The sequence below is a fragment of the Euprymna scolopes genome, chromosome 14 (assembly GCF_053919585.1).
Source record: "Euprymna scolopes isolate OS-2025 chromosome 14, ASM5391958v1, whole genome shotgun sequence".
NCBI classification, from domain to species: domain Eukaryota; kingdom Metazoa; phylum Mollusca; class Cephalopoda; order Sepiida; family Sepiolidae; genus Euprymna; species Euprymna scolopes.
In genome coordinates, this window is record NC_136495.1 from 130874942 (window position 1) to 130901831 (window position 26890).

The 26890-nt window shown below is 35.7% G+C and overlaps 1 protein-coding gene across 5 annotated transcripts in view; it reads right to left on the minus strand.

Moving 5' to 3' along the window:
- LOC145293270 (apoptosis-stimulating of p53 protein 2-like) overlaps nucleotides 1-26890 on the minus strand; it is a 403954-nt gene that overhangs the window by 125471 nt on the left and 251593 nt on the right. Inside the window, exon 1 of one of the 5 annotated variants that reach the window (XM_080139869.1) lies at nucleotides 11150-12776. The exons of 3 other annotated variants lie outside the window; for them this stretch is intronic. In XM_080139869.1, the coding sequence (XP_079995995.1) occupies nucleotides 11150-11152 (3 nt within the window). In that variant the 5' untranslated portion in view covers nucleotides 11153-12776. Of the gene's footprint in view, nucleotides 1-11149; nucleotides 12777-26890 lie in introns of those variants that run through there. One more of the 5 variants, XM_080139870.1, reaches the window with a different exon arrangement.

The following is a 26890-nucleotide window of genomic DNA, read 5'->3' on the forward strand; positions in this document are numbered from 1 at the left end:
ACCATGTGTGGAGAGGTCACCAATTTGTGGTTTGGATCTATATTAACAAGGTTTTCTTTTTCATGAGTTAACCTGAAGCTTTAGGATCAAAAGTGCACTTCAAATGAAAAATATAAGGATGAAAGAGGTGAAGGAGGCAACCCCTGCACCTGAATTGGAGTAGAGGGGGAAATATTAATAGGTGCATATATATCTCTCAATCGCAATCCGATGAAAATTATAAACTGTAAATTAAATACGTAGCAGGTTTCAGAAAGAATAAATTCCAACGCATATATTTGTCTCTCACTTCAAAATGTCTATTGCCATAAATTCAAATGCAGTAGGTGTTTGACTCACCAGAAGTTGTTGCTTTTCTTTTAGTTTGTCCTTTTGTGTTTGCTGATTAACTTGACACAGAAAAAAAAACATTCTCTTTGAAGCATTCTATAGTTTTAGTTTCCACCTTTTTTGATGGCCAAGCTAATTTGTTTGAAAAGAATAAATTTAAAGACGTATACTGTTTCCCGCTCGCAGAGTTAAATTTAGTGCTTCAAAATAAAAAGGTGGGACGATAAAATTGTTACCCTAGAAAAGACATGATTCCATTTCCGTTTGATGAAAACAATTTTTTTTCGTTTTTTTTTTTTTTTTTTTTTTTTTGCGCCAAACCATTTACTAGTTGGCCACTTTTGTATAAATCCCAAAAGCAATAACTACAACTCATGCTCTCTATCGATCTAAGTTATGACAACAGGACCATTACCAAAATGCATCGCTGGATTGCCAGAAATAACAGGGATGAGCCCAGGGTGATGAAAACAGTTTCTGCTCATGGTTATGATCTTTGATGTGGTTTTAAGTAAGGGCCACATCATGCCACCTCAAATCTTCAAAGTCAACTTGAAAGTCAACACTAAAGTGTACCTGGATGTGCTGAAGAGTGTGATGAGCCCCTGGTGCAATCAGGTCGCTACTGGCAAACTCTGGGGGTAGCAACAGGACTCGGTGCTGGTCCACAAGTCCACAGAGGCCCAGGCTAGGCTTCAGAAGGAGTGCTACGACTTTGTACCCTTCTTTCACCAACACCCTCCCATTCTTTTCCAACCTGAACCTGCTGGACTACTATGTTTGGTCATACGTCGAGAACATCACCAACATGACTTCACACAACACCAAAGCCAGCCTGATCATTGCCATCCGCCAAGTATTCACAGAGCTCCCACTGGCGCTGGTGGAAAAGGCATACTTCCAGTTCCGGATGTGTATCGAGGTGGGGGATTGAGGCTGAAGGCGGCTGCATTGAAGATGTCAGTTTTATTCCATAGCTTTTTAGCTAGCTGAATTGATTTTTTTTCAATAAAACTTGAAGCTGTAGTGTTGTTTTCTTTAGGGAGACAATTTTATCGTTCCACCCTGTAGAACCAGTCATACGCAATGAGAAACTTTACAAAGTTGCTGTTAGAAATTTCTAAGATTTTTTTTTTTATTTGTCTCTTTTGTAACAGTTTTATTTTATTTTTTTTTTGCTATTGTCAAGGACAGTTTTTTTTTTGTTTTTTTTAACCTTTTATTTTTAACTTGACGATACACCTGTAGAATAATTAACATAATTTATAAAGAAACGCATTCATTTGTATAAAGACCTCACAATCTGTGTGTATATGGATTTAGTTCAACAGCATGGCTAAGTTCACTGCTTAGGAAGACTTGGGAGCCACCCGAGGATAACGATTTAAAATACGATTTGAAATATTTGGACTACTTTTCTCATCTTTTGTGTTATTTCCATAACGTTTCGGTCGATATAACGGTCGATCTTCAGGTGTATTTTGTCAAACTCGGGAATTTGGACGAAATTTCGAAAGGAACCCTTTCTTTAAAACACACGGGTAGCATGGTCTCGTTCACTCAGCCATGATTGGATAGAGGTTCAAATTAATATGCAATAAGGCCTCTATCCCATCATAGCCGATAGAATGAGAGCACGCTACCCCAGTGAAGGTTCCATTCGAAATTCCGTCCAAATTCCAGAGTTCGACAAGATACACTTGAAGATCGGAGGTTACATCGATCGGAAAATTGTGAAAATGACACTGAGGATGAGAACAGTTGTCTGAAGAACCCAAATAATATAAATGAAATATGCTTGAATGAACGAATGCTGCCTATTGTCTCCCCACCCCCAGCAAAAAAAAAAGAAAAAAAAAAGATGTTGAAGACTGAACAGACGTTGATTTCCGGGTGTGAAGACAATTGCAAAACGTTTGTTACATTTATAAAGACTCGCCCTCCTCCTCCTTCTATCCCTCCTCCCACAAAACAAATCTTACCAGGTTACCTAGCTACTTTATGAAAGTAGGTAGAACAACAAGTTGACAAATTAAAAAAAGAAAAGATAATAATATAAAAAAAAAAAAAAGCTACAGGAGACAGTTAAACGCGTTTCTTTTTATTTACTACATAATAAATGAAGTAGTTTAAAAAAAGAAATGTTTTAAAATTGATGGAGGGAAAAAAGCTAAAGCAGGAGTGGGAAAACTACCACCCACAGCTACATGTGGCTCTGAAAAAAAAAAAAAAATGTTACTCATGAAGCCCGCCAAAATTTTACCTGGCACAGCGTGAGTAGGTTAGATTAATACCAGTTGACTATACGTCCTTGACAGTCTTGGTTATTTTTGAGTAGGGAATTACCTTGCTTGCATCTGTCGGGCTTAGGTGTCGCTCTTTATAATCCTAGGGAGGTACACCTTTCCAGGTCATTGCCTCCTATCTTTTAAGCGGAGTATATTGCTAATTGGCTATATGAGAATGCTGGCTGGGATCCCCCAGACAATGCTTTTAGAAGGCCGGAATGCTCTTGTTAATAGTTGCTTGCTTGACTCTTTCCACCGTGTATCACATTTTCCTGCGACAAGAAGGAAGTAAATATCAGCTAAACCGTTTCAGTATTTTGTATTTGTTTGCGGACTATTATCCTCATTTTGTAGTTGTTTCACGATGTTTCGCCCAACTGTTCCTGTGGCCTTCGTCAGATGGTTAAGCGTGACGTGGTAGGAATACTGAATCTTAACTGTATCTTCAGTAATTACTGCCCTGAAACAACTATGAAGATGAGGATAACAATCCACAAATAAATATTTTCAATTTTTGGTACATCTTCTATAATATAAATCTCACCTGCATGTTTAAATGTATATATGTATGCATGTATGTATGTTTGTACGCCTGCTTAAAACTTTCGACAGAGGCGACGGATTTTCACAAAATCGGTATCGTTTTGAAGCTCGCCTTTCGGATGATAAATATCGAAAAATTGGTTAAAAACATTAATTCCTTCACCCTCAAGTGGGCACATTTCTACAGGGAAAAGTCGCTTTTTTCGCCGAGATTTTCGAAAGTCATCCCCTCTTTTCGATTGACTAGCCTTGATTTAAACCTACGTCACTTCCGATTTGACGATGGGCCCAACAGCAAAGACGTCATGTTTTTTGTTTTTTTCACGTTCTTTTTCTCCTTCGCGGAACGGGTGCGAGCCTGCCTGCCTACTACCACTTTTTTTTCCCTCAACACACCTCCAAACACCCGGGCAACGCCGGGCACCCAGGCTAGTATTAAAATAGAACAGAATATATTATGTACAAGTAAAATGATTCTAAAGAACAAAAGTTAAGGACCGTAGAATCTGATATGCGAAAAGATTAAAGAGACAAGAAAGGCTCATAATCTCTATCTCGTCATCAACATCCGAGAGATGAAGATGGCTGAGTAGTTAATGACACAGACAGACAACGTGGGTGTGCCAATTTCGAGCCCAGTTCGTTCCGGAGAAACACTTTCACTTCAGGAAGTTGGCAATTTTAATCTGGTTCCTCTCGTAAGTATCCAATGTTTTTCTTAAAAAAAAAAATCAAATTAGAAAGATATCAGCGAAGCGAATGCCAACGATATATGCCGATTCATAAGAAATGAATGAATGTTCCTACTTGCCTCCCCACGAGGGAAGAGTTAGACACAAAATTGGGTTTTAATGTGGGGAGAAATCCAGCTCCCAAAAAAGGGGCACTCAGGATAGGAATAAAAATAAAAAAATTGCCTCAGTCTAGGAGGATTTGTCCTCTACTAATCGAGGACCGAGAAAGTGAATTGTAGTATCAGAACAGATACTACACTTTGTGGTATATATAGTTTATTTTGTGGAAAATTTTACAAAAATAAAAAATTAGGCGGAAAGCCGCTAACAATTTTTTTTTTTGGAGGGGGGAGTCATCCTCGTCACTGTATCTTTGGGTAGTCTATGCTAATGCAAGCTAGAGTTCTCATTCACCATAATACCACAAACACACCGGGGTTGTCCTACTTAATATTCCCAGATAGTTTTTTTTTTTTTATTATTGTACTTTATAAATTATTTTTGAAATCGCAACTTTATAAAATATAAAAATAGATAGAACATTAACTCTATAATAATATATACGGAATCTGCAAGAATTAAAATATCATATTTAAGCGTACTTTACGACCAGGCTTTACCAGGCGTTCGTGCCAGCTTAGACAAATAATTTTGCAGTTTTAACAAACGCTACTATAATATCAGAGCGTCTCCATTTACAAGGAACATCTACAGAATGCTATCATCAATATATTACATATGAATGAGTCCCCTGTGGAATTTCCACAAGTCCCGCTAGTTTGTATATTATTGGAAAAAATAAAATGTTGTAAAAAAAGTCGTTTAATTATTTCATTGGCGTGGGTGTAGATGTTCACACTTTATTCCGAGCCAAAGGCCAAGAATCACAAGCAGAAATGAATGTTGCTCAACAACAATCATCATTCTTGTATTACATAGGTTTTTTTTTTCTTCGTTTTTTTTTTCTTATACTATCACTCATTAAGGCCTAAGCACTACTTAAGTATAAGGGTTACTTTTTTTGTATCGGATGAATAATGAGAAATACTTTGGCGACTGTCGACCATGGTTTGATATAGGTTGAATTTGATTACTTAATGATACGTCTCATCAAGATTTATAATTTTTAAATCAAACCTGCTGCAATCAACTGGAAAGCAGCTCCGTGGTATTGTCTTCCACAGATGTGTAGTTCTCGGAAAGAAACTCTGCTCATGGAAGTTCCATTCAGTTTTAGATATACAACAAGAAAAGAATTATTGTCAATGGTTGCAACTAAACGAGGTTGTGTTGTGAATATTTTACTGGGGGTAAACCAGAGATTGCAGCCGAGTTGAACATCTATGAAAATAAGGATAGAGTAGAGAAAAACTATCACATCCTTTCCCCAACCTCAGTAGTTCTGATGCCATGATCTCTCCGTGCCGAAATAGCTTGTGGTTAAAACAATCAAGTGTTACCTGTTCTACACTTGCCTTGATGGATTGTTAACTATGCTGCGCTATTATGTAACAATTTTGGGGGTGTTAAATTCAATATGCCGCTGTAAAAAAAATCACTACTCCCAAACTCGTTGCTCTGCTACCAAAAACTACTTCAACATGCAAGTTCAAAATCAACCAGGTCTCTGAAAAATCAGGCGTTTTATTCCAAACCAAAAGCTAATTTGCATATTAAATGACAACGTCGCAAGCATATAAAGAGAAAAAAAAAAACGAACTTTTTTTCTTCATTCTTTTTGTCTGCACAAGACCCTATAAGACGCACAAAAATATGTTTGAATCCATTTTTAAGGCGTTTAATCATAGAAGATAAACTTATGCTTTTGATAGCATTTTTGACCACAATTTCGATTTGAAATCCAATTCGAATTACGCACGTAAATTTAAGAAAACACGCTTGAAATGTGTCAACGTTATATTAAGCGAAATCATAACATAAGGTCAAAATCGGTCGCCATCTTGTTTTGACTTTACTTATTCACATAATGTCGAGACATTTCATGCGTGATTTTTCTCAAGTACACATGCATAATGCTAAATGGATTTTAAATCAAAATTATCCCTCGTTAATGATAATAGAAAAAACATGGTAACACCATTTTTAATGCATATATAGAAGGGTTTCTCTTTTCTGGGCGTAACCTTTAACGTTTGCCAGGCGTCCCCTGAACAAGTGTCGTCGAAATGCTTTAAACTAAGCAGATGCTTTATTAAAAGTATTTGTTGAGATTGATATGGTGATTTCGGTTTTTGTCGATTGAATGAGATTTAAATGAGAGAAAAACACATGAACAAATACAAAATTGTAAGACATGAAAACATGCATAAATTACACGAATGTCGAGTGCATTTTAAGGTTTTAGCCAGATTGCGGAATTGTATACATTGGTGAAGCCTCCCCACGAATATCAGTGGTATTTTATTTATTATAAAAAGATGTCATTGGAATAGACGGAAACAATTGTCTTTAAGTAAAGTATTTTTAATTGAAATATGGAACTTTTTTTTCTGCATTGAAATTTAGACTACAATGTAGGAGACTCCTTGCACTGACAGTCTACAATGTTTACTAAGTCAGTGCAGGGAGGAATGAGAAGCTTCCTCCCGGTACTCTGGGGGGGGGGAAGTTCGTAACTAAAGCAGGCAATTAATAGATTTGATTAAAAACAAAAAAGTTTCGATTTCGATGACAACAAAAGTATGGGAGGGGTAGAACATTTGTTGATTCTCATTCAATCCCAGACAACGCCGGGTCCCCCTGCTAGTATCTAATATTATATGAAATGTTCACCATGTTTGTGGGAAATATGAATGTGGCTATGAAACATACTACTATTACTACTACAGAATTTAAATCTAACTTTCTTTTTAACTCAACAAAATGTTAGGTTTAGTTTGGCAATTGTCTGGTTGGGTTCAAATTCTGTTAATGCACCTTGAAGCCATTTCGACGTCAATTCGGAACTAAGTTTTTTTAATGAAAATTGCACCAGACCACTTGATATAAGCTGACAAAAAATATACCACTTCAAGTTTAAAACTAGCCAATGTGTTATATGAATGGATTACAACGTAGAAAACAAATTCTCCCCCCTTTGTCAGAAACATTGTTCATGGAATGCGATGACTTAAAGGACAAAGAGAATTTCTGGCTAGAATGAAACCGTACAGTAAACGTAAAAACAATTGTGTGCTGAACTGATCAATAGATTTTAGTTTTGCTGGAAGTTTAAAATCAATAAATATTTTATCATTACTACTAACAATTGAAGATTTAAAAACACAATCAAATAAAAGATAAAGGAATCGGTTTTGGCATCGGAAAATAGGTACAAATTTTTCCGATAACAATATCCCAAAATGTTCCGATTTCCCCGATTAATCGTCCCAACACTAATACTTATGCAGATTGCGGACCGTGCTCTTTTTTTTTTTTTTTTTTTCATTTATTTATTTTTTTGGATACTATTTTCGAATTAAATTTTTACAGTATTTTTTTATTATTATTAAATTGTTAGGTGAAAGTACAGAATAGTTAAACAGTTCCCCCTCCCGGTATTAAGAATGGGTTTCTAAATAACGTTATTATTTCAGCACTGTCAGTAACCTGCACAGGTACCAAAAATTGCCTAAATCGGGCCTGTCAGCAAATTCCCGGTCGAGGCACTACTGACGATTTGCAGTAGACTCCCATTAACAACGAGGAAAGGTAACCCTTCGTCGCCCCCAAAAGGAAAATATAATCCCTGGTAGTATACCCCATTCCCCTGCGCATCGAGCAGAACCAACAAATCTAATCGTAGTTAAAAGGGATGGCGTAAAGGTAATTATACGTTGTTAAGGTTCTTAATCGGCAAATTAATTAATATATACTTGAAAGAAACGTGTGTGCGTGTGGGAGGAGCCTTCCGTATAATAACAAAACACCGACAGTTTTCAAATTGACACCCAACAAAGCAAAGAATAAAAGGCGCCAGTTTATCTGTACTTCACTCCGTTGTAAGCCAATGTCAGCGAACTCAGGTGATAGCTAATAAATAAAATCAGTCGACCTATATTTCATCAATTAGAAAAGGCCGTTCCTCATAATTTCGATCGCAAACGAGTCGAGAGTCCCACGAATTTAGGTTAAATAAGTAGGTGCTTGTGACGTACGTAGTTTCACCGGTTTCCCCTTTTTAGTAAAATCCATTTCAAACAACTTTTGATTTTATTTGTATAAATTACACGTTCAAACTTTCAGTTGTCTGTTGTAGCGGAATATCGACCATTTATATGATGAGGAAATAGAATACTACGTGTATTGTTTTTAATTAACTGAACAAGAGTAGCTCTTTTAACCGTATAACTGGAGGGGGATGGGGGTTCATACATTTCTTGTTACTTGTAAGGAACGACGGAGTCAGTTGCAAATATTGACGTAGAATTCAGAGTCGGTCCTGGAAATGACCGAAGCAGTTTGCGATTTGAAAGCCGTGAGTAAAAAAAAAAAAAAAAATGTAAATAAAAGCAGACGACAGTGAGCATGCTAAGGGTTAGAGTGCTTATGCAAAATACAGATCGTGTTGACATAACGTTATTTAAAAAGCCATTCTCGACATAGAAAGGGGGGGGTAACTATTTTGCCCTCTCACCTAACAATCTAATAAACAAATAAATACCGTAAAAATTTAACATGAAAATCCCAGCTAAATTGTCCATATTTTGCATAAGTACCATGGTAGACCTCCGATTAAAAAAACAAAACACGACGCCTTTCAAATGGTGATTTGATTTGCTTAGTCAATTTCCGAGATCAACTCGGAATTCTGTCAATAACCATTACTCTAGAACTGAAATCCATTGTTCAAAAGTATTCATATGTGTATTTGTTTTTAATGTGTGCGTGTGCGGAGGTGGGGATCAAACTCCTAAGACGGCGATGGATTAGGACAAAAATTAAAAATGCCTTGGTCTAGGAGGATTTCTCTTCCTCTGATCAAGAACGTCAGTTGCGTGCAGAGGTAGCAGGGCGAAACTATGCCGCTTTCTCATAATATTTCTAAGCACTAGGACCTACACTAAAGTTTTTGGTGCAATACAATCAAGTTGGCCCCGGATATCACTTTTTTTGATGCAACACAATCAAGTAGGCCCCGGACATCACTAGACAACTGCACGTTACTGGAACAGATTTTGATGCCGGCTTGAAGGACGAGTATGTTGATTGTGGCAGTGTAGTCCGGTAGTCGTGCTACCACCTGTAGATCTAAGCATGATGGGTTCGAATTTCAAAAAGGCAAAAGAATATTGTTGCAGTTTTATTTACTCGCCTTAGGTCGGTTTTAAGGTGGAGAAAAATCGGTGCTAATGCAGAGAGTGATCCGCGTTATTTTTTAAATCGTATTTCCAAGTTTGATTAAAGTTTTATGGTTTTTTTTTTATTCAATTGTAAGATTAAAGTACAGAATAGGTACAAAACACCTTCCCCTCCCCATGTTAAGAATGGCTTTTAAAATAATAACGTTATTATTTCAGCACGGATCACTCCCTGCATGAGTACCGAAAGTTCAACCCCCCCCCCCAAAAAAAAGCGTACTTTGGGTTGGGACAAAAATTAAAGTTGCCCCAATCTAAAAAATACTCACCTCTTTCATTGGCCGGGGACAGAAAAGGGTACTAGTACACTTATTGATCCGTGCTGAAATAATAACGTTATTATTTAAAATGCCATTCTTAATATGGGGAGGGGAGGCTGTTTTGTAACTATTCTATTCTTTAACCTTACAATTGAATAAAAAAAAAAAAAAAAAAACATAAGAAAACTTTAATTAAACTTGGAAATACGATTTAAAAAAATAGCGCGGACCAGTAAGTGCACTAGCACCCAGAAAAGATTAAGTACAGTATCAGAACAGGTACTACACTTTTCCCCTGTGCAGGTATTACTGCTACCGCCACAGATGTGACACAAAGTCGTAAGGTGGGGATCGGAAAGCTAGTGCTCAAAAAGAAGTGTACCCTGGCTCACAAAATGCCTAAGCAGCCCCGTCGGTAATCTGTGGGGGTGGGGGCAGAGGACAAATATGAAACTAATTCCCTCTCACAGAAGGGTGGACTTACTAGAATTGCCAAAGAACATACCTCAACAAATACAATATAATCGTATTTTCGACTGGTATGAATATAAACTCATCCCGGTTGTGTCAAGGTAGTAGTATTTACTTCGTTCCCATCGCAGGAAGAAGTGGGAGCTGGCATTCTCCGGCAGAAGCGGCTCAGGCTATTAGCAATAAATTAAAACCTTCTCAAACAGAGAAGGCAAAGCTTGCGAGGGTGAACATCCTAGAACTGCACAGGACGAGCACTACGCCGCGTACAGGAAACCGATAATTACAGGAATGATCCAAACTTCATTAATCGGCGGGGGTGGGGGTAAGGAGAAAAAAAAAACATCCCCTGACCACGGTAGTGATAACGATAGAGACGTCAAAAAACAAAAAAAAAAAAAAAAAAAAAAAAAAAAAAACGTTTCGGCACTTCTTAATACAAGCCGAACTGTTTATTGTTTGTTCATTTTAACTCACCTAACCCAAGTTTAAGTTTGTATCGAGCAAAGACGGCTTAGTTTGGTTCGTATTATGCAGAAGCACCATTGTTTCTATTACAAAAATATTTTTTTTTTTTAAATCTTGAACACAACAAATTAATAACGCTTGGTGGTACTACTACAGAAGACGGGCCGTGCTGAAATACTAACATTATTTAGAAACTCAAGAAGAGGGAGTTTTGAAACTATTCTGTACTTTCACCTAACAAAAATAAAAAGATATCTTAAAAACTGAATTCCCAGAAATAAAATAATAATAGCACAGTACGTATTCTACATAAGTACCCGTTTTTTTTAACCGTTGAGGATTTCAAATAAAATATTAAAAGGGCTTATGTCGTAGGTTTTAGTTAAGTAAGCTCGTATTAGTCTAAATATAAGTTCTTGTCGATGTTCTATTTTAAATACAATAATGCGATTTCAAAATAAGGTAAAAAAGAAACTAAACGTATTTTAACAAAACAAGTGAACACTTCCGTCTCTTGATTTACCTGTTGATTACGACCTACTTGATCGAAAACTACTACAAAATGACACACCTGAGTTTTTTTGTTTTTTGTCCTTTTAAATGAAAAAGAAAGCAAACTGAAGTTTTGATTAAAGTATATGCGCATATATACACTTTTTTTTAAAAAATGTAAATAAAGCTTCAAATTGACTTACCATGTTTGCATAGCCGTCCGCAGGTTGACGACGGATGTTACCTTGTCGGTTATTGTGAGAGATTAAATTTGAACCGGTGATAATGCAACAGTCGAGGACGGCCCGCACAGGTGCGAATGTGCGGGATTGCCGGCCATTTTAAATGTAGATGTCGTTTATCAATTCGAAAGTGGAGCATGGTTTAGCTATTGGAAAACATAGTTCGACTTTTTGTTGTCGATTTTATTTTTTTTTTTGTAGCCCTTAGTCCGTCCAACAAAAAAAAGAGTTAAAACTGGACAGCTTATATTCCGTTTGTTCCGGTGGTTACGTAAAACAAAAAGTAGAGCGATTTTTGTTTGTTTATTTGTTTTCCCAACCAGGTGGGTCTTCTTAGTTGGATACTCTTTTAACCGACCCCTTCGTTTATTTTTTAAACATTTATTATAGCAAACAATATCAAAGAAAAACAAATAACGTTGAATGTAAGAATTGTTTTGGTTATTTTTTTTTTTTGTTCGTTTGTTTCTTTTTAAAAACTTTAGGACAGCATTAGTACTTTTAAAAAAATATTTTTTTGTCGAAATTTCAAAAAAGGAAGAAGACTAGTGGTCTTATTTAAACTTGTATCTATTTATTTATGTTCTTGTGTAAAACTAGGTGTTAAACAAAAGGCCACGGAACAGGAATCGCACTTTCTCTTTTTTGAGAGAGAGAGAGAGGGAAAGAGTTTTAAGAGCAAAGCTTTAAACGCACAACTTACTTAAAAGACGGCTGGGAATATTTAAACAAACAATTATATCTTGTTATTTTAAAACGAAACACAAGACAAAAATGCATCAATTCAATTTTTTCTTAAAACTGAAATAACATTAAAACAAAATCCAGTCTTTCTGCGTCCATTTCTTGTTGTAACATACCGTTTTGTTTTTATCCGCCTTTAAAGGAGTATCAATCCTCGGATATTCCTAAGCGCACTTGTTCCGAAAACGCGGGTATCGTCTCGAAGAAGAAGAAGAAGAAAGGTAGACATGCTGTCTTGTTGGTAATAGAAAGGTCCCCCTTTCCAAAACTAACAGCAGTAAACACTTGCACGCGTTAACATATTTTCTCACTGGTGAGTTGGTTGCTAGCTAAGTTTTCTTCTTCTTTTTTTTTTTTAACTTCCCCCAACCTCTGCCTTGCTGTCTTATGCGAGCTTGGGAGAGGAACGGGAGACACGCAGCAACAGCAGCAGCTGGTTGTAGCAGTAGTAATCAGAGACGCACTTGTCGTCAGGGGCAGTTGGAAAGTTCTTCCAACTACATGACAACGACGGCGAGGACTGAAATCGGTACACGCAAGTTAGAAGAGCAGAGGTTATCTCAACAGTGGTGACGCGTCCGTAAGAAGCGCTATGCAACTGCAGTAATCCTGCCTCAATTTGGCACTTAGGCAGAATACCGACCGTGCTATTTTTTTCTTAAAATATAATTTACACGTTTTGCGGTATCTTTTGTTTATTAAATTAGTTGGTGAAAATACAGAATAGTTACAAAACACCTTCCTCTCCCCCATGTGAGGAATGAGTTTGCAACGTTATTATTTCCGCACCATCCGTATTCTGCTTAAGTACTCCCAATTTATATAACTCATTTTAATTTACTATGAATCAGTACTTATCTAAATAAAAAATCACACTCGGAAGAAGAATACCGCCCCCTCCCGTCTGCAAAAAGGAACTGACGTATAGACAATGACACCCAGCCTCCGGGTTAGCATCAAGTTAGTTGAATTAGTGAGTTCTTCAGAACCCCCACCGCCCACCACCACATTTATTTAATTTATTTTCAGCAAAAGAAAATCACTCCCCAATTTTATGTTTTTTTAATCATTGGCCACGTCAACTTGTTGCTTCGCATATTGGAATAACGCAAATCCACTCTCAAGTCCGATGTTATTACTTTTGCTTCCACTTAAGTTTCCACTCCCAATAGAGACCGACAAGCTTGTTTTTGGTTTTAAAAACGCGTAAAATAGTGGACGGTATACTCTTTGAATGCGATGGGAGTGTCTTACTAGCCAATTCCTGAATTTAATTTATTTATTGTTTTTACTTTTTTTTAGTTAATGTTTTTGTTGTATCATTAATCTTTTTTTAAATCCAATTGTAGATATATTTTGTAAAAATAAATAAATAAATAAATAAATAATTTTAACTATCAGGGACTTTTTTTGCGAACCTGTCTCTTTTCTATCGTTATTTTCACGGCAAGTGCTCGTCTGAGCTTTAATCTATGCCCCCTCCAATGCTAAACTTTCATAGAAAGCACTCGTCTAGCTACAACCACTACCAACAATTTCCCCCACTCTCTATCTTTACCTAAATCTGAACGCAGATTCCATGAATAAGTTTCTTTCCTAGAATTTCCCGCCTTTGGAACTCGGTTCCACTGGCATGCTTTCCGGCTGGCTATATCATGGTCGTCTTCAAGTCTAATGTAAACAAGTTTTTGATGTCTCTCCCCACTTAAATAATCACATTCTAGCGAACTTTCACCGCCAACGATCACTAGGAAGTTGTCTCAGTAACCAACTTACACTCATTAGCATTTATCCTTGAGTGGCCTTCGAGCCTTGATGAGTGGCGAATCCCGTGTAAAAAAAAAAAAAATAATGAAGATAGTCCATATATGGCTCTCATGCACGGAGAGAATTGCGCCAGAAATGAGGTATTTTCTGGAGCAATAGAATGATCCAACATTTATTTCAAAAAACCTTTTGTTTGTATATTTATTTTATAGAATGTTAAACTCGGGGTGTGACATTAATAGCAATACATGAACCATCGTACACGAATCCAAACCTAGTACAGCCAACCAGAATATGACCCATGGAATCGTTAATAAAATTTACAACCCATTCTGTAATCTAATCATATTTAGTAAAAATAAAACTCATTTTATCCCTTACCTGTCCACAGTCTTTGATTTATCGCCGTTCAATGATATACGGACACTTTGGAGATCGTCTCATCAGTAGACGTGATACTGAATCGCCTGCACATTCGCCCTATAGATTTTATCTATGAGATTATTTCAAAGATATCATAAGAAGCCCAAGATTATTCATGAATTGAATATTTAGAAGAAAAAGAATTCAAGACACTGTTAGTCCACAAGTTATTGACACATTTTCACGTCATATCCAAATGAGGCTATATATTATTTTTTTCTTTTTTTTTTTAGAATCCTTTGAGATGAGGCTTTATAATTTGTGTCATCATTTTATTGCGGACTGTTATTCTTATCTTCATTGTTGCAATTGTTAAACCACGTTTCGGCCGACAAATCCTTTGGCCTGCTTTGGGTAGAATTCAAACCTTTATCTTCAGACAATGCACACCTGTAACTGTAGAGACTCAACGCCTCTATCCACTGCGCCCCCCCTGAAGAAGGCCATAGGATGAGTCAGCCGAAATGTGGTGTACCAACAACAATTATGAAGATGAGGATAACAGTTCGCAATAAAATGTATAAACTAAATGAGATTATCTTTGAACAGTGATAAAACAAAGACTGTTGCACATTCATGATGAAGCTTGATGAGCAAGTCAGGTGAAGACTAAAGTTTATTTCTACCTAACCCAACGAATGCAGAAAATATTGTAAATTTTATCAACGATCCAATACATGGCATTGTATTAGGGTGGGAGTGGGGGACTCTGCATTTCAAAAGATTTACTAAATAAACATTTCACTATTTGCGTCCGCGAAAATCCTCCATCAAAGAGTGTTTATATTTTTGTTGAAGTATACTTCAATTTTGTTTGCATTGCTGCGAATATATATATATATATATATATATATATATGTGTGTGTGTGTGTGTGTGTGTGTGTGTGTGTGTGTGTGTTGAATATGAAAATTAGTAGTTACACATATGCAAATATGTTTCAGTGACCACCCTGCTAGGGAAAATCTCATCACATCAGCAGGCCAAGATATCCTTTGAAACATATTTGCATATGTGTTGCCACTAATTTTCATAGTCAACATATTCATATTGCTTTGTTTAAACATTGAACACTCTTTGGTAGACACATTGTGTTTTTTTGTTTTTGTTTACATTAATTTAGCAATACTACCAATAATATATATATATATATATATATATATATATATATATATATATATATATATATATATATATATATATATATATAAACTTCTGTATGTATGTACTTCAATTTTGTTTTGCAACGGATATATATCTCTTCTTTCTATATATAAAGTTCAGTATATATGTACTCCAATTTTGTTTTGCAGTAAATATATATCTCTTCTTTCTATATATAAACTTCTGTATGTATGTACTTCAATTTTGTTTTGCAATAAATATATATCTCGTCTCTCTATATATAAAGTTCAGTATGTATGTACTTCAATTTTGTTTAGCAACGGATATATATCTCTTCTTTCTATATATGAATCTTTTCTTGTTGTTGTAACTGGATTTACGCAGGAATATACGTTTTCACTTTGTTCTAAAAATAAACGCGAAAGCTTCATGCGTGTTTTATATTTTTCCTTCGCTTGAGGTAAGCTTGCTTTTCTATTTCTACCACATCATTCTACAATAAATTAAGAAACACAATGTTATCTACCGCGTTTAAAGTTCTACACACGTCCTTGAGTATTAAAAGACTGGATGTTGTGAAAACTATTAGCATCCAACAATTTGAGAAATAGATATGAAAAGAACATTTACTTCATACAGTTATGGTTTAATAAGAATTTGGCTCAATTAATAATTTTATCATTACACGATATGGTAAGAATTAAATTTAGCATTTTAAATCCTAGAAGCGCGGGGGTGGGGACAGTCGTAAAATACGCAAAAATATGATATTTTAATTCATCCAGATTTCGTAAATATTATTATAGAGTTGTGATTTCAAAAGTAAAAAAAAAAAAAATTTTAGGTGCCATCAGCTAGAATCGAAACTGAAACTGTAGTAATTAAAGGTAGCGATGTTACCACTGCACCAACGTGACACCCATATAAACCAATTAAAAATTAAAAATAAATAATAAACTAAGATGAATGTACAAAATGCTTAACAATTTTTTCAACCCTGACTCATTTTTGACCCCTTAAAAATAATTTTATCCGGATAAAGACTTATAAAAGAACGGTCTGTAAAATAAAAAAAAATCCAATTATGTGAGACTCCTAGCGCCGCTCTGCGACTTTTAGTTTCGGAGGAGATATATTTTGAAAATATGGAAACAGTCAGACTGAAAGACAGACAGGCATATAGCCTTTTATATATTAGATTTAAAACCAATAACGAAGTAAATAAGATAAACGAACAAAAATACAAAATCTTTCTTTATGATTAAGGCGGATGTCACAAAAAGTCTCAGAAAAATAAATAAGAAAATTACTTTTTGCTTGAAAAGTCAGCGGCCTGGAGGCACATTCCGGCCTGGAAAATCCTAAATTTTCTCGTTGACATTACCCGGTAGGAGCGCCTCGTGCGATTAGTGACACATTAATCCGTTCTCAAAGGGAGAAGGCAATGAAATAAACAACCAACCTTTTATATAATTTCATGCATACAAATTTATTTTATTGTTTAAAACACACACGCACAATATGATTTGGGAATCTTAGCTAAGATGACTGCGATGTTTGAGGTATTGTGTTGAATGAGAACTTTAGTTAGGATCAGCATAGACTAGCAAACGTACAGTGACGAGGATGACCATAGACACACCTCCCCAATTTTTGAGTGGCTTGTGTCTAATTTTTTGTTTTGTTTTAAACATTTCAAGATAATAATATATATATATATATATATATATATATATATATATATATATATATAACTTAAAGAGAGAAGTCAAAACCTGGAAAGGTGGGCCTCATATAACTGCATAAGATATGGGACATACCCCAGGGCAATAGAAAAGAACAATGGCTAAGACTCTGTTGGGTTTGATGCCGAGGGAAAGTTGGATTACAGTTGTCACATGCTCTTATTTAGGGTCCAAAATATATACGTAGAACTGTTTTTTTTTTGTGTGTGTGTGTGTGTGTGTGTGTGTGTGTGTGTGTGTGTGTGTGTGTGTGTGTGTGTGTGTGTGTGTAATGAGCAGAGAAACATGTTGAGTGTAACCTAGGTTACCATTAATGATGAGACCCTAGGCTATTTTAGATAAAGTAGTGATGACCTTTTCATCATGAGTTTGATTTTTTGCTTGGCTTTCAGTACCTCATATTTTTATCTTCTATAATATAAATCTCACCTATTTGTTTAAATGTATGTATGTTTTTTTTATTTTTAGTTTTTATTACATTTTCACCCCAAACAAGGCACATTGCCACTTTGTTGTAGGGGGCTATATCAGGGACAAGCATGAGGGGTACTGTGTAGGAAGTTGGGCAGCAAGATGTCGGTTCACGTTGCACTTGAACTTCTGCATGTCAGTACAGTCGGGGAAGCAGGGACCCGGAAGGGAATTCTAAAGTTTAGCTGTTCTGGGGGAGAAACTATTGGAGTAGAAGGCTCTCTTGCATCTAGCGATCTCTACTGTGAAGGGGTGGGATTTAGCTGCTTGTCGGGTTTGTCGGGGGTATTTACGTCGGGGGGAGCACAAGTGCTTGCAGTTCGTGGGAACATTCACCGTTAAAATACTTGTAGAACAGGCAGAGAGATGCAACATTTCGTCGATGTGACAAAGGCTGAAGTTTATCTGATAGTTTAGGACCTATCAGGTTGGCGACTCTCTTTTGAACCTTGTCTAGGAGCGAGAGACTAGTGGCAGATGCACCAGCCCAAATATGACAACAATACTCCATACATGGGCGAATGGTGGCCTTATAGAGGTATAGGATACTTTCAGGCGTTAATAGCTTTCTAGCACGGTAAAGAGAACCCACATTCTTCGCAGCGGTCCTGGCAATATTCTCAATGTAATTGTTCCAACTCATGTTTCATGTGAAGGTTAGGCCGAGGAGTTTAAACGATGTACTTTCAGATAAAGAGTCTTTGGCTATTGCTATTGGCGGTAGGGAAGGGTTCTTGTAATTATTGAAGGAAACAAGTTTAGTCTTGGTAGCATTGAAGGTGACCATCCATTTTTGTCCCCATTCCACTACGGACTGGAGGTCTTCCTCTAGTGTTTCTGCCATTTCTTTAGATATGTATTCATTTGTTTTCCTGCCGTGTCTGTTATAGAGCGTGGTGTCGTCAGCATACATACCCATCTCACAGAAAATTTTGTCAGGGAGGTCATTTATGAATATTAGGAATAACAGAGGCCCAAGGATAGACCCCTGAGGCACTCCCGCATTTATATCATATTGTTTAGATGTATGACCGTCAAGGACAACCTGGATTTTTCTCTTATCTAAGAAGGATCTAATTATGTTATGTATTCTTCCAGTGATGCCGTATGATCTGATTTTCTTGAGAAGACCCTCATGCCTTACCCTGTCAAAAGCCTTAGATATATCTATAGCTACCGCTCTACCCTCCCCCCGCTTTGTCCAGTGACTGGTATATACGTTCTGAGATTACAATTAGGATGTCTGCTGTGGAACGGGCTTGCCTAAATCCATATTGTTGGTGAGTCAGAAGTTTAGCATATATAAAGTGATGGACTAGAGCTTGGTTAATTATTGTCTCAAATATTTTGGCGAAAAGTGGGAGGAGGCTAATGGGGCGATAATTTACTGGGTCAGTTCTTTCTTCAGAATTCTTGAAAACTGGCACTACAGAAGCAGTTTTCCAGCAGGCAGGAAAGCAAGATTTATTAAGGCATTTGTTGTAAAGTTTGGAGAGAACTGGAGCTACTTCGGCTGAGCACTTTTTTAATAGCACAGCTGGGATGAGATCAGGTCCACATGCTTTTGCAGTGACAAGCTTTCTTATGATAGCATGCATCTGAGCAGGGGTGATTTTCAGATCGTCTAGTGTGGCGTCTGTCTGCAAAGGAAAGCCAGGGAGGGGGTTGTTAGCAGAGTCCAGTGTGGAGTTGGAGGCAAACCGTCTAGCAAGTATGTTAGCTTCTCAGTTGCTGAGCAAGCAACCTCATGATTGTTGGATAATGGGGGAATAGTTGATTACCCATTATTTACTACACTGTTGTAGATTTTCCAGAAGTCACAGGTTGTTAATTTCTGTGCTTCCTTGCGTTTGTGGGTGGTTTCAGTAAATTCTCTCTTAGCTGTCACTATTTCTTTCTTACAGTTATTTCTGGCTTCTATGCACTTCTGTCCGTTTGAACTGGACTTATGTCGGTTAAATTTGCGGTACGCATGCTGCCTTTGTGCTATGACAGCTGCACAAGTTGAAGTGAACCATTGAGAAGAGTGGGGTTTGCTATAGAATTTGCGTGGGGGAACATGTGCTTCAATTGCAGTTTCGAACCATTCATTGGTCTCATTTGCGCAATGTTCAGCAGGAAGTGAAAAGATATTTTGCCATGGGGTGTCCCTGATGAGGTCCCTGATCGCTTCCCAGTCAGCCTTTTTTATAATATCTCGTTGTTTTGAGCAGTGGCTCTTCAATTTTGGTTCTAGAGTTTATGGCGATTTCAACCATTACCACTGCATGATCGGCGTTCCCAAGAGGGCTGTGGGCATTCTTAACGCAGTCATCGGGAATTGTGGTCAGAAACAGATCTAAAAGCGATGCATGTTGTTCTTACTGGTCTGGGAAAGGGGTTGGAAACGTAACCATTTGGGATAGGGAATGAGATATAGAGAAGTTATGTGTTGTGGTACCAGCTGCGTCAAATGTATGTATGTCTAAAACTTTCGACGGAGACAACGAATTTTCACGAGATCGGTATTATTTTGAAATCGGCGTCTTGGAACGACAAATATCGAAAAAATGGACAAAAACATTAATTTATTCACCCTCAACTGGCTGTTTTCTACAAGGAGAGATTGATTTTTTGCGAGCTATTTTTGCAAGTCATCGTATCGGTTGGATTGACTTTGCCTAATGTTAACGTTCCGAACTCCCGGTCGCGTCATGGAGTAGGAGTAAGACGTCAGATTTTATTTCATTTACTTTTCCGTCTTTGCGTCACAGGTTCGAGCCTGCCTGCCTTCTAGCACTTTTATTGTGCTCAACACACACCATAAACACCCGGGCAACGCCAGATATACAAGCTAATTTGATATAATCTAACAATTCTTTTATTTTCTTTTATTTTTTATTATTTTTTATTTATTTATTATTATTACGATTTTCGTTTGGTCGATGGTGAATGTTTTGCTTGTAAAGTTTTATAAAAATGATTTCCAAAATATAATTATATTTTTATAATATCGTTTGACCATTAAAGTTTTTAATTGCACCAGATTGCTATAAAACTATACGGTAAATTTGTAGTTTTTCACTTAAAATGGCGGACAACTCTAGCATTGATTAATCGTCTGCTATTTTAAAGTATTATATTTTGTTATATTTTGTTATATTTTGTTATATTTTGTTATATTTCTGTTTTTCGTTTCACAATGAAATACAAAAAGAAATATTTTTTATTATTAGGTTGGTGCAAAAACAATATCGTTTTCTCACATAAGTTAGTTTTATATATGATTTCTGAATTAGTTCATTGAAATATATAGCCATTGTCATATATCATTTTGAAGCACGTTTTTCGCTCTATAGAATCGTGTTATTCGTTACTGTTCTCAATTTCTTCATTAATTCTTTCATTGCAGGCTTTGTGACAGCATGGACAAAATTCAAATCTGCACGATTTTCTTGTTCCAGCTCAAACTAGGCCGAAAAGCTGCCGAGACAGTCCGTGAAATCAATGACGTGTTTGGCCCAATAAACACTAACGAACGTTTAGCACAACGGTGGTTCAAGAAATTTCGCAATGGTGACGAGAGCCTCGAAGATGAAAGCCGGTCGAGGCCGGCCGACTGCGGTTGACAACGAATATTTGAAAGCCTTAATTGAAACCGATCCTTGCAAAATCACACGAGAAGTTGCTGTTAAAGTCGAAGTCAACCACTCAACAGTTGTTCGCCAGTGAAAGTAAATAGGGAAGTAAAAAAAGTTGGATCAATGGGTGCCGCATGAATTGAACGATAATCCAAAACACCGTCGTTTTGAGGTGTTTCATACGTTCCTTCTGTGCAGCAAAAACGACTTATTTCTCGAGCGGATTGTGACGGGTGATGAGAAGTGGATCCTCTACGACAACCGGTGACGTTCGGCACAATGGTTGGACGGAGAAGAAGCTCTATAACACTTCTCAAAGCAAAAATTGCAACAAAAACGTTTATGGCGACTGTTTGGTGGTCTGTGGCCGATCTCATTCCTCACAACTTCTTGAATCCGGGCCAAACGATTACAGCAAACAAGTACTGCCGACAAACTGACGAAATACACTAGCAGCTCAAACGTATGTGTCCGAGATTGGTCAATATAAAGGGACCCATTCTCTACCATTACAACGCTCGCCCTCATGTTGCTCAACTAATTGGGCTACAAGACTCTGCCTCATCCGCCATATTCATCGGATCTTTCGCTCACCAATTATCGCTTTTTCAAGCATCTTGACAACTTCCTGCGCGAAAAATGCTTCAAAAGCCGAGATGATGCCGAATCGGCCTTTAATGACTTCATCGCTTCCAAAACTCCAGATTTCTAGGCTAATGGGATGAATAAAGTTGTTTTTCGTTGGTAAAAATGTGTCACTTCTAATGGTTTTTATTTCGGTTAATAAAGTTTATTATGAAAGGAGTTATGATCTTTTGAAGTTGAACGTCACAAACGATATTATTTTTGCACCAATTAAGGTGTCGTTTTTATATATATATAATATATATATATAATATATATATATATAATATATATATATATATATATATATATATATATATATATATATATATATATATATATATATATATATATATATATATATATATATATATATAACTGGATCTGAAATATGATTGAATATAACCCTGTGAAATATCAGAAATATCACAATCGTTCGCCATTTTAGGTGAAAAACTAAAGAAATTACCAGCTATAATTTTATTCTTGTTAAGATAATGTTGTTTTAATCTCTAACTTTATCAAATTATTGGATGTAAAAAGTTTCCAAGTTTTCATCTTTTCATAATACGGATTTGCTTAGAATAATTTTCTAAACGACTCACGTCTCATTGAAATCCCGAAGCGTCACAAAGTAATTTAAACTATTATGAAAGTGTTTTTTTTTTAATTTTTATTTATTTATTTATTTATTTTTTGCAATAAAACACCATCGCATAAAAAGAGGATGCTGGAAAGTATCATATTTACTATCTTCCCCACGAGAGTAAGGTTAGACACAAGCTCTGTTTTAATGAGGGGCAATTTAAGTTCTCTAAAATGGTGTATGTTGGCTGAGAACAAATATGCGTTTAAAGTCTGGTCGGCACTTCTACACGATTAAAGCAAAAAAACAAAACAAAAAAAAAACCCTTTCATTTAACTAAACACTTAGGAGGTAATTCTTGATATTCTTACATTTTTATTATTAAACTTATTGCCCGGTTTTAAAATACGCTTAAACATATTTTAATTCGTGCAGTTTTCATATTTACAACCAATTCTCTATTGAATATTATATTGCGCCTAAATAGTGATTTCAAAAGTTTTTAAAACACGACTTGGTTGCCATCAGATAGAATCGAAACCAAAACATTTAACTCTCCCGCCGAGTTCCTTACCGTTACAGCTAATCACACATAGATAAGAAAGATTTAAAATTAAACTACTTCAAGTCATGAATGATTTTGCGCATGCACAAAAGTAATAGAAATATGTCGGCACGTTGAAATGAACAGTTTACATTTATACTTACTGAAATATTTCTATACACGTTAGTTATCCATCCAAAGAAAAATTTTACTCTTCATAAACCATCCTTGATGTTTGATTTCCTGTTTCAATGTTATGTGGCCAGTAGTTAAAGAGTTTATCGGTTACATATTTACATACACATGCATGCATCTACTGTTTTTTTATATAGATTTTGTTATACCGGCCTTCCTTGAACAGAGGAATTTACACCGATCAGCACTATAAATAGCGCTAGTAATTCCAACATCGGTAAGAGAGATGCGACTGTACTTCAACTGCTAGTCGAGTGCCCAGCAGATATACACGCTTTCCTATTTTTGTACATTATTGGTAATACACTTGTTCCTTAACCGAACCTCGACTTGATTGTTTTTATTTTCATTGTTGTTCCACTACACAAAAGATTTCCACAAAATATTTAAACTAAGACTGATTAAACAATAATAATATTATTTTTAATTTCTCGAAATATAACGTGTTAAAAAAAAGGTATGAAGACTTATGATGTATTAAAGAAAGGGCAAGAGAATAATTATGATTATATATACATATAGAATCTATATACTTATAAAACTCAAATGACCTTGTAACGGGTGATGTAATCCACTTTCCGGTTTACGACATCCGGTTGCGCATGCGCGCATAAACATTAACCCATAACAACGTAATTAAATAGACACAAATCGCTTCTTTTGCAGATTTTGACCTGCGCATTGAAATATTAAGTTATTATTTCGAAATTATTATTTAACTATTCTTTATTACAACTATACTGTCGCTATTTTCTTACAACTAAACAACTTTAACCCGTTGACAAACATAAGAACAATTGTAGTAAAGCCAAGAATACTACTACTACTACTACTACTACTACTACTACTACTACTACTACTACTACTCTCTATCCGTCCCTTTTCCTTCCTTCCTTCCTTCCTTCCTTCTTTTTTATTTTTTGTTTACATTTCTAGATACAAAATAGTTGTGTGAAAACGGTGAATTTGTTGACATATTTATTAATCTGTTTCAATATTAGTTTCATTTTATTTTATTTATTTATGTTTTATTTTTTTGCTTCAGGTTTTATTAATTATTTTTTTTTTTTTTAGATTTTAAGTTTCTATAACTTGGTTGAAGGATTCCAATATGGGTTTTTCATTCTTATATTTCTCACCGGTAGATTCATATGCGTTTTTGCTGCTAAATGGCTTCCGTCGGCGTTCGATTCGTAGGAAAATCATGTTTAATTTTCGATTTTTGAGCGATTATTCAGAAATTAGGTAACTTTACACGAATAGGGAGGATTTCTTTTTTTTCATGTTTGAGTTATCCGTCCGTGATTTTTCATTTTAATATACTTTGATAGAAATGTTTCTGTTATGTCAAAAAAAAATCTATTTTCTTTACGTCACAAGTGTCACGCTCATACATGAATTCCATACCTAATATAACATACTGACCCAACGGGTCACGGGTAGTTTAGTACAATTATAAAATTATCTATCTTATAACTAGGGCTATGACAAGAGAATATTCTTTTCATTATTTTGACTCTCGAGTATATATCAGTTAATATCTTATATGTTTTTAGACAGAGTGACTGATGTGGTTCTCGATTGATTAACTGCGTCTGTGTCGGATATATACTCGAGAGTTAAAACAATGATAAGAATATTCTCTTGTCATAGTTCTACATATAACTAGTATATTATTCTTGTGGATATGTAATTTACATGAGTTCAGCTAGCAAGTATATGAAATTTGGCTTATAGACAGAAAAGGACACACTTGATTTCATTTTGATGCTTATCTTTATTTGTTTTTTTTTGTTTTCTTTTTCAGCCAATTCGGAATGTATAGTAAAAATGAACGATTTACAAGACGAAGATTATACTTAAACGCTTAGAAGACTTTAAAAAAGAGCGAAGCGAATACTACAAAATTAAAAAAAAAATAATAATACCTTTTGTGAAAACATTTTTTTTCTGCTATTATGGAAACAAATATTTCTCAACATACAACTTGTGTTAAAAATGTCTGGTGACTTATGGTGTATTAAGAAGATATTAACGTACATTCTATTTATAAAATCGGAGATGCGTCTCAAAAGTAACGATACTGATTATATCTATATAATAAAGCTCAACGTATGTGTGAGTCTTTCTGTAATACGAATAGGCTCTAATATGGTTCACTAGTATACTAAACTGACCACATATAATGATAGAACAGATATCAATAAGCAAAAAACGAGCATAATAAAGCCCCCTCCCTCACCAACGGTGGAAAGACCCCAGAGGACAAACCCTATGCATGCTCACGCTATTGCAGGTAAAGCTACCAAATTTGGCAGGATGACCGATCATGAGGAGGGAAAGGTTTTGACGGGTTACACCGCTCACCCCCCCCCCCCCCAACCACCCACGAGAATGGGGTCCCACGAGGTGACACTTATAACTGGAAACCCTGCACACGCTCATACCGTTGGATTTGCACCCGTAGAGTTATTAAATATGGCAGGATAACTCACCGCTCACCCTCACCAACAGGGTGGATACCTCAGGGGTATCAATTATAAATGGGAACCCTATGCACGCTCACACCGTTTGATGTAGAGCTACCGAACTTGCTACGTCAACCCATAATTGGAAGGAGGGCTTTTTATGGATTCTTTTTACGGATTACCTTACTCACTCACATCAACGAAGGTGGGGCTCCATGTATATATGAACCAATAACTATTACGTTACGTATACATATTTGTAATACCGTCGTTTGATCTTCACCTGCCAATTCCATTTTTTTAATTTTCACACTTTTGTACCGATTTTCCCAGGCTAAAACCCAAATATATAGTTTCGCATAGGTTCGAATACCCTATATATTAAGTTTCATGTCTGTCAAAAACTCACAGAGGAGTTTGGTAGGGAACATTTTTAAACAAATATGTATATGCATACTTAAATATATATAGAAAATATAAATCATGTAGAACATCTGCATGAATAGATAAGTAAAAATCATGTAGAATATCTGAATAAATATAATTAAACGTGATAGTTAACTAAAAATGATCATCCCATAAAAAACTGGGAAAAAATCTAATAGGGAATTAATTAAAATGAATGTTTTAAATAATATACAAATTAGTTAGATCTTTTGCAGATGAATGCAATTCCACGAGTTATACATAACAAAGTTGTATTTTCTTTTTAAATAAATGAAAATAAAGGCTATCTAATATGAATATCAATACACAAAAAGCAAATATATATATATATATATATATATATATATATATATATATATATATTGAAGGAGATTAGAAAAATAGTCTAAAGAGCAGAGTGTATTTTAATGTAATAGTAAAATTACTAATTTAATTAAAATACAGGAAAAGAAAAAGTGCTCGTTTCTTCAGGTGGGTGATATAATTTATAAATTATCAATCACATTACTGAATATATATATATATATATATATATATATATATATATATATATATATATATATATATATATATATATACGAGCGTGTTCCGAAATACATGTCTCCTATTTTTATTCCGCCTGAATGCAGCAGAGAGGTTGCAAATTTCATTGTTATGATGATTTAACTTATGCATTCATGACCTGAAAGTCTCATCTTTCTTTTGCAGATAATGACGATGTGAAACTTTAAGAAAGCAAGAAGTAATACAATTTGCGATTCCCTCATCGATTTGAGCGGAAAAAATAGGAGGCATTACTTTCGGAAGACACCTCATACTTATATTTATATATATGCGCATGCGTGTGTGTGAGTATGAGTGTGAGCGTGTGTGTTAGTTTGTACGTGTATGACAACGTAAATAAGTAATAACCTCAACTTGAATCATAAATATGTGCCACCATTG